Source organism: Argiope bruennichi, chromosome 5, assembly GCF_947563725.1.
Source record: "Argiope bruennichi chromosome 5, qqArgBrue1.1, whole genome shotgun sequence".
In the NCBI taxonomy this organism is placed as follows: Eukaryota; Metazoa; Arthropoda; class Arachnida; order Araneae; family Araneidae; genus Argiope; species Argiope bruennichi.
The window spans coordinates 14851713-14861481 of NC_079155.1; the positions used below are offsets into that span (position 1 = coordinate 14851713).

Here is a 9769-nt window from a genome sequence, read left to right on the forward strand (position 1 = left end):
AAGACTTTTTCAAGGGTCACCCTCAGGCAAGGATTCAAACCAGGGATTTTTTCTGTGAGGGGTCTGACTTTCGTCCAACAAATTGACCCCTCGTGACCCGAAAATCCCAGAAAATTGAGGTTTTAGAGATAAATTAGTATCACAAGATTAAAACAAGTAAAAACACTAGCAAAAAACAAACCAAATAAGACCACAGCAAATCAAAATACAAAATACATGAAAAAAGAACCAAAAAAGTAATATTAACACAAGGCAAAATACTTACAAAATGAAAGTACAAATCTGAAGAAAACTACTTGAGGTTAAAACGTGCTATTGTAGATGTATTTCGTTGAACTAAACTAAGATTTAATTTTTCCACGTTTACAGCTATATCCGCCTCCCACGTTTCGTCATAATGTATCGTCATCAAACTTGAAGCGCCATCTATTGAAATAAAACTCAAAGCTAACAAACCGGAGGAAGTCAGAAATTAAACTCTTATCAAAACTTCTATATTGCAAAAGTTTTTGGGAAATTCGTTAATAGTTAAATTTTTAATGAGATTGCTTGTTGCTAAGATATAAGAGCTTTTATTATTGCAAATTTTTTTAATTCTGTTAAATTGTGAAAATATCAAATTTTTGAAAATTTTAGAGTTTAAATTAGAATGGTAGTTACTAAGTTTAATTATTTTGAAGTTAAATTCATCCCTTTTATCATAAGATTCTTTGACTATTAACTTAATATTTATTTCTAATTTGGTTAAGTTCATTTGTGTTTTAGTTGTAGCAGCATTAGCGCTCTCTAAATACAATGTATATTTTATATTTTATTATATAGATTCAGAAAATTATATAGGTGTTTTTGCACATTGTTTATTTATGGATTGATAGTTTCTTATTCCATTTAAATCTTTCGAATTTAGTTAATTGATTACAGCTTAAATTATTATTTGTTCGTAGCGAAAATTAAAAATTGAAAAAAAACAAAAAAACAATTTAGGTATATTTCATATTTAAATTATTCATTTATTCCAGATTAATTCATTAATTTCATCCAAATTAATAAACAAATTATTCATAGACTATATTACCAGTTAGACCCGCATCAGACAATCATTTAACAACCATTTTTATTAATGCATTAAACAATAGAATCATTACTATTTGAAAAGCAAATTTTAATTTTTTATTTTTGGTTATTAATTTATAATTTTTTCAAATATTACGGTGTTTTGAAATATTTTTTTTTTTAAATTTATAAACAATTTGTATCAGACTTATAGAATTAAAATATAGTTAAATCAATGGAATAGCCAACCGATGATCTTCTGAAACTTTTAAAAAAGTGTATTATAATCGTGAACCCACAAATATATTCTAATTTCAAAGTTCTGGCATACTAAAACGCGAGTGAAAAAACGATTTAAAAATTGCATCCGTACAAACATAAAACATTTAATAAAAGGATTTTTTTTTTTCAAATGGAATTCAGGTATTGGCATTTTACACAATTATAATGGTACTGCTCTGCTAAAATTCATTTGTGCAATAAAAATTGAAATTTCGTTGATTATTGGAAAATTGGATCAACATTGAGACTAAATTCTCTTATGTTGCTTTATAGGTCTGGCCCAGCAAAGCGAAGACGCCGAAGAGGAAGATGACAAACAAAAAAGCCTGGACGTCTTCGTCAGCTACAGAAGATCAAATGGCTCTCAGTTAGCGAGGTAACCTTAGATATTTAAATCAAGATAAAATTCCTTTATAGTATCATTCGATCACTATAAATGCTTTAGGCCTTAATAAAAACATTCTATTTTTTTAAAAAAATATTACAATACAATTCATTATATTAAATGTATTATGTTTATGTATCTATCAAAAGTAAAATATAGAAAAGAACGAATGCAATAAAAAAAGCCGTTTTTTTTATTACATTAATTCTTCCGGGGGGCACTTCAGTTATGGGGATGAGAAGCTTTCTGAATGGTGGTGGTTGGTTCTCACCGTTCTGATTTATACAGAAATTGTGTAAGAGAGGCTACCCCTTACCGACGAAGCCTCCTACGTGGAGATGGGAGAGTGCCTTCTACGTGGGAAAGGGAGAGTGAGTTATACCACAGCCGGTGATGACCCTTAGGTGTCAACCTTAGTTCCCGTCAATTTTGTCGCGGCGTCTGGTCATTCAAATTTTTCCCATATGCCTTCGGGCGAGTGGAAAGTCAACTATTCCATATTAATGAGAAAATTTTATTTGTAATCATCTCTGTAAAAACTTTATAAATTCAAAATGTGATTGATATTTTTAATCTTATTACTGTTCATAACTGTAACGAACAGTTCGTATCACTAAATGCTATCACACATGCAAATAATTTCATACACGAATTTTCGAGTATTTCCAAACTTGGCTCACGTAGCAATTGAAGAATTTAAGAAATTGCACATTATTGAGGTGTGTTCAAACCAGAATTGCGCTGTATCTCAGTTAATTATTTGCATATGAGGAGATATCAATTCTACATTCTAAAAAAAAAATAATTAAAAACTTTAAAAAAAACTAAATTGAGTTTATTTTTGCATTTTTAAAATCAAAACCGTTTGCTTTATATTGAGATTTAATGGCTAAAAAAATTTATTTTTCTTCTGATGATGTAGCTTCATTTAAGATTAATAAATATGTAAAATTAACGTTTTAAAATTTATAAAGGAATTTGAATTTAAACTTTAAACTATTCACATCGCAAAAATATTCTCTTTTGGTCTTAATTATACTTTTTATTTAACTATATAACTAAAATATTAATATACACGAATTGCAAAAAGTACTTCATGATTCTGTCTCTCTAACTCAAATAAAATCATGTAGAACAATTATAGGATCGCAAAAACTTTCTCTAACATAAAAACTTCAATTTTGAAATATTTCAATTTTTATAGTCAAAAATTTTCAGAGAAATAAATTTTAAAGGAAATTTATAACTAATAGCATTATAATGTTTTAGGCTTTAATCTTTCTTTATTATCATCTTTATTTTTTTTTAAATTTGCTTTATTGTACACCAGCGATACATTTTAGTTATATAGCTGCTATAGCTTGCACACGAAAGAATACATTTAATATCATTGCAACTTCCAGGAGTATAAGCGCAATAATCGAAATGATGAAAAGTATTGTTATAAAATATACTTAAAAATAATTTGAAAAATTTATTTAGAAAAAGAGAAAAATATTTGCAGAAATAATAAATATTTACGGAATAAATAAATGATATGACTGAAATGCGTTTTTTAATTTTTATTTTTAAAACGATGTGAAAATGATATTTGTACAATATGCTCCGAAATTGCTCAGAAATGAAATAATTTTAATTGATTTATTAATTAAAATTTTGGAAAATACCGTCTTAATGAGCCTGTATTACTCAAAATGTAACTGATATCAAATTTCGTAGCTTTGGGTGCAACTATTCCAGCGCGTTTTGTGTATTTCATGTTTATCTGTGCCAAATTTGGTAGCTTTGAGTGTAACGGTCATAGGGCGTGTTGAATGTTGTATTGAAACCTAACGAAAAATTAAAATTTCTCACAAAAATTAATTAATTTTCCTCTAACTAATATTGTTTCCTAATTTGTTTTTGAATTGTGTTGTTGTTACAAAATATTTATAATAAAAATGGGCCACGGAATTCTTTTATTCATTAAAGAAAGATTGTTCGTGGGAAAAATATCTTTCCAGCTGCAGAAGCCTTTCGTTAAAATTTGATTTCTAATGTGTTGGTTAATCACCTGCTGTTTATTTTTAATTTAATTCCGCTTACCCATTCTTCAGCTTGCTGAAAGTTCATCTGCAGCTGAGGGGCTTCTCCGTGTTCATCGACGTCGAGAGACTGGAGGCGGGCAAATTCGACAACAATCTACTCAACAGCATTCGGCAAGCCAAACACTTTCTCCTGGTGCTAACACCCAATGCCTTGGACAGGTGCATGAATGACACCGAATGCAAAGACTGGGTCCACAAAGTAAGTTGACGCTTGCAGCAAAATTTATTTATTTATCGAAATATCTCTATCATTTAGTTGAAGTTTAAGATAATTAATTAATAAGCAAGATTTTGCCTTTTTTTAAATTTGTGCTTGGAAAATAATTCATTTTTTTTTCGATGCACGAGCAATCTAGTTCTTAACATAATTTTCAAAAAATGTGTCTCCAAGACTTAATTGTGGAAATTTACACAATTTTAAAACGTTTCAATCGATGTAAATCAGTATTTAAAAAATCTTGATTTGTTTTGAAAACTTGAAATAGAAGTATGCTATTTCCCACTAACAAAAAGACAATTCCCCTATATCTGTAATAAAATCATGTCACATTTTTTTTCTATTTTTGAAACCCACTGGTGCGTGTATTTTTTTCCCCAAGGTCTTTAGACTGTTCGTCTTTTAGAATTCAAAGTATCCCTTCACTGAACTCGTAAAAATTAGGATTTACTACATCATTGGAGGAATATTATTATTAGCTAAGCAATTCATTCTAGCTCAGAAATTTCAAAAAATGAGTTGCTATGACAAAAATAAACTTATATTACAAGAAATTACACCGACATTTTTTGTTTTAAAAAGAATAATAATAATTATAATAAATAAAAGCTTGTATGGAAAATTATTTCCAAAATACTCTGAATGCACATTCAACTTGCATACTTTTTAAAGTTTACTGATGTCTGAAGATGAATAATAGTACAAAATAAAGGAGATGTGTATATTCAAAACGCATTTAAATCAATGGCATCTTTTGTATAAACTTCTCTTATTTTGAATAAAGAAATGGCAAAAATTTCTTTGCTTCTTATTGCAGTACTCATAAATTTTATTGATCGAACAACAAGATTCTTATATTTATTAGCTGCAACTCTTTTCTCTCGCCTTTTGCAGGAAATAGTTGAAGCACTACAAAGCCAATGCAATATCATTCCAATTCTGGACAATTTTCAATGGCCAGAGCCAGAAACATTGCCAGAAGATATGAGAGCTGTCTGTTATTTTAATGGTGTCAGGTAAGAAAATTATTTAAATCATCATTTTATTTATTATTTATTTCAATTTTGATGGATTGTTTTAATTTGAAATCATTCCACTTTTTAGTATAAATTTTTATTAGCTTAATCTTATTATACTTGATTACATACTAACGAGACATGAGGTATTCTTCATTAAGAGATGACATAAGCATTCATTTTTAATCCAAGCATAGAAATAGTTTAAATTCTACATCAGAAGACGAATGCGTTAACTCATTTTTGTCACTATGCAAGTGTGATTTGAAAAAGATTAAATTTTTTAGTATGTTGTGTCACCTGACTTATGTGAATTGTACATATGATAGATTTATTATACGAGGAATTCATGTAAGCTTGTTAGTGCACATCAACTTAAAATAGCATAAGTCCTCCCTTCCTTTCTTATTTCCCATACTTTAGATAATGCAGGAAAATATGCACATTTTTACATCTACAAAATATTTTACAATTATTCGAACACTGTTCTTTGCAAAATAATAAAGTAAAATAATAACTGTTCCCATCTCTCATTACACGACAATAGTGTTTGAATTACAATAGTATTAAATACAAAGAATATCTGCTCTATAACAATAACTGCCAAAGTATATGCACGTCCGCCAAATTCGCTGCACAATTTTTCTATTCTTGGCGCAGATGTTCATTACTATAAAGCTTCTTCTCGTGTGCAGCCGGTCACCCCGCCACCACTGAACGAAGCAGTGTTGACAAAATTTGTCTGTGACCCACTACAATCTTCATAATAATCCGTTCAAATCACTGTCCAATTCACCAATATAGTATACTCTTCGAGGCGGTTGGTCTCTAGCCACAAAATGGTCAACCTCAGACCTCCCTCCTCATCTCCCCTACACCTGTCATCCTGTTTAAAAAAGGAGCGTGCCACCACTTTTAGAAAATTTCCTTATAATTCTCTATATCCATCCAAACGAGCGTCCCACAACAAAAGAAAGTAAACGCTTTTAAATTGTTCGCAAAAAACTGTCAATTTTCAACTTTAAGTCTTGCTTCTATCGAGTTAATAGAAAAATAACAGCTATTATAATAAAAGAGAAAAGGTAAATTGGGCGGTGAAACCATTTGTTTTTTAATTGACTTGCTGAAATGGTTGACTTTTCATTAAATGCAATTCTAATTCCTTTTATAATAAAGTATGTTAATCGAATTTCTTTTATTTATCTCTAGGTGGATTCATGATTACCAAGACGCATGCGTGGACAAGCTAGAAAGGTTTATGCGGGGAGAAATGAACGTGCGAAGTGACGGGCCTTTAGGCCGCTACGTGGGCATCGGCGGAGCTGGCACTCCCGGCACACCGGGGAACTCCAACGCAATGACCAACAGGGGGAACCCAATCTATCAGAGGAGTGCAAGCAACGACAGTAACAAAGGCAGCACGTGCTCGGACAAAGAGATCAACGGAAGCAATGGCATGAGTAGAATGAGCGAGGTGTCGCATTGTTAATATTATTATTAGGATATTAGATTTCATATCCTCTCAGAACTGCTTAAACAAGAGAAAAAGAACATTTTTTTGCAAAGAACAAGAAATATGTTATGTTTTACATATAAAATGCATTTTTGTTTACAATGGGAGTCAATTTTTAAAATAAAAGCTTAAAATCAATTGGTGTCTTCTCTTTATTTAGAAGGATATAAAAAAATATTGATGAATTCGAAACTTATTTCATTGTTTTTCCAATGAGGTAATAACTTGGCTGTAATTTCATATAAGCTGAAAGTATTGTATTCTTATTTATCTTGAAGCTGCTTCGAAAAATTCACTTCGAAATATCTTACCATCATGATGTTAATTAAGGACAAATGTATCATTTATCAGTAAATATATATTCTTTTAATACTTACTTAATTTCCGAGGCAGTTCATTTATACAGGTATAGGATAAAATAATGACACCGATTTCGAAATGTATCATACTTCGACCGTCTAATAATTTCCGACACATGTCGCCTCAGCCTGCTGACTAGTGACAGCGACAAGCGAAGGTATCAGTCGAATATTTAAGTGAGAGTTATATGAGAAAATTCTGTTCTTAACAGAGCGGCGAATGACATGATGCCCGATGTGTAAAGTGGTATGATTTTGGTTCTCGCCTTGCTGGAAAGTCCGTGTCTAAAGCAGCCAAAAATGATGGTGTTTGAAGGACTACTGTTTTAAGGTTGTAACAGTCTATATAAACCTGGGAAAGGTGTCCTCTACAAAGCAGAACAATGATCGACTGAGATAGGCAAGTGTTGATGAAGATACTTGCCTGAAAACATAAGACTACACTGCTGCAGATAATTTCCTAGATGAACATCCATCTCTAGAATTCTGTATCTACCAAATTATTCAATAGACTACATACAGTGATCATTCATAGCAGTGTTCATTCCAAAGCTGTTTGGTCACCATGGTATGCTATGAAACGAGGCCATCAGAACTGAACACAGCAGCAATAGGAGATAACAAGATGTCTAGTCTTACAAATTAAAATTTACATCGGAAACGTGTTCATCTAGTGAATACCGGCAGAAGCATTTCGTGTTGATTGGCTCGTTCCTACCTTGAACCAAAAAGATAGGATAGAAGAGTGTGAAATACCGGCATGACTTGGGGTTACTCGTAGTTTTGAAGAGAAAAATCATAGCCGAAAATTATCACGGTATTCTCTCAGATCAATTCCATCTTAAGCTTGAGACTCTTTTTCCCTGAAGAGTGTCCTCTCTTTCAAAATGACAATGCCCCTGTGCACACGGTTTGCTTTATTCAAACATGCTTAAATGAAGATTAAGATGAAATGGAACATCTCACATTGTGTCCTCAAACCCCTTATCTCAATACCATTGAGCTTATCTCGTGGTTTTAAAGAATAAAAGCTTAGCTTGGTTTCTTCTACCATATTCATCACTTGAATTCGAGACCGATTTGCATGAGGAATGGCTACGAATTCTTGTTTAAACTGATTTATAAATCCCTCTTTGGGTGCAAGCTGTATTTTGAGTGAACGGTGGCCCAAACCTCTACTAATAAAATGTTTACCTCTGTTCACAGATATATCTATTATTTTGATTCTATACCTATGTATAGACACTATAAAACTGTTGTAGCCCCTAAGTTTTTTCAATGAATAATTTCAATTAGTAATTTACTTAATTTTAAATATAACATTTAAATTCATCAACAATCTAAAAATTTTTAATAATATGAAGAAAAAAAACCTTTTCCGAGACATTCTTTTGAGACTAAAAAGCAAATGCAACACAGTTTTTTTTTTTTTTTTACCCGGTAACGATTTTTTTTTATACATAAAACTGAGCTTCAAATATTTTACATCAAATTTAAATAAATCCGTTAAAGTAAATTAAGTGGCTTGCTGAAATTTACTACAAAAATGATTTAGATTTAGTTAATAGAAAAATCACTGTTTTGATTTTTAAAAAAAATCTTGATAATTCCTACGAATATACATTAGTTTGAATGCTGTTTTTCAGTATTAAAAAGAATAAAAACTTATACCTTCATGTGTATATCCGAATCGTTCTACCCTTATGCGAAATGTGTGCAGAGACCTTAATTTATTTCAAGGTAACGAGAGTATGTATAACAACTTTTTTTTTGGGGGGGGGGAGGGGACTCACAATTACATGTGCTTTCGTGCATGTTTGTTAGCGCCCCAGAATAAACTATTCAACCTAGACCTATCAAATTTGGCACACATATACAGTGGTGGCCAAAATTGTGGACACTTTTGAAAATCGTTATGTTTTCTAACTTAGTATGCTTGTAGAAAATGTTATTCAAAAATGCAAACTCTTGCATGTCATTTTAAAGAGAATTTTATGCTGATTTCAATACAAAAAACAGAATTCAAATATTTACAATACAAAAAAAAAGTTATTCTTACTTTAATCTGAATAACAAACACAGTGATGAATTGGATTGTAATTTCTAACTTTCTTGACGAATCATTGTTCTTTTTCTGGGAACCAATCAAATGTTACTGTTAACAGAAGCTGACATCATGTGTAAAGTTGGAACAAGTCATTATTGTGCTTTACTCTGTAGAAGGAAGACGGTTTTTTATATAATTAAATTGCAAGTTAGAAGTTTTGTTTAAATTTTTAATATACAGTTGGAATTTTTGTAGATATTTCTAATATTTAGTCAAGAAGCAATGACATCAAATAAAAGAATGTATTGGACACTTAGGAAGAGAACTAAGATTATTATGTTACATGAATGTGGTCTTTCCTATGTTGAAAGTCACTGAACAACCACCACCACAGGTGGGTGGTTGTTCAGTGACTATATCTGAAGTCCGAAAATTTTGTTTACGATATTAAGAGACAAATTCAATAAAAAACAAAGCAGGAATTGGCTGAAAAAGGTGCACCATATCTGTTGATGACAAAAAAAAAAAAAAAAAACAACTGCCTCCAAGGCAGAAGAATGTCATCAGCAATTTACAGCAGCGTATAAAATGGTTACAGTGGGCAAAAGAATGCATTAATTGGACAAATGATCAGTGGTCACAATTTATACGGAGTGATGAAACAAACATATTATTTTGTAATGATGGCGAAAATAGGTAAGGCATAGAATAGGCGAGGAGCTACATCCTGACTGCATTCAGGCAACTATGAAGAATTCAGTTTAATTATTTGGTAATGCATGTCAGCAGACGATATTGGTCGACTTCATG

General features: G+C 31.1%; 1 protein-coding gene across 6 annotated transcripts in view; it reads left to right on the forward strand.

Moving 5' to 3' along the window:
* Positions 1 to 6691, forward strand: part of LOC129968482 (NAD(+) hydrolase sarm1-like) — a 153432-nt gene extending 146741 nt beyond the window's left edge. For all 6 annotated transcript variants that reach the window (XM_056082408.1, XM_056082404.1, XM_056082407.1 and 3 more), the window contains 4 exons: positions 1609 to 1711; positions 3817 to 4006; positions 4919 to 5040; positions 6250 to 6691. In XM_056082408.1, the coding sequence (XP_055938383.1) occupies positions 1609 to 1711; positions 3817 to 4006; positions 4919 to 5040; positions 6250 to 6529 (695 nt within the window). In that variant the 3' untranslated portion in view covers positions 6530 to 6691. The remainder of the gene's footprint in view (positions 1 to 1608; positions 1712 to 3816; positions 4007 to 4918; positions 5041 to 6249) is intronic.
* Positions 6692 to 9769: the final 3078 nt, after the last annotated feature.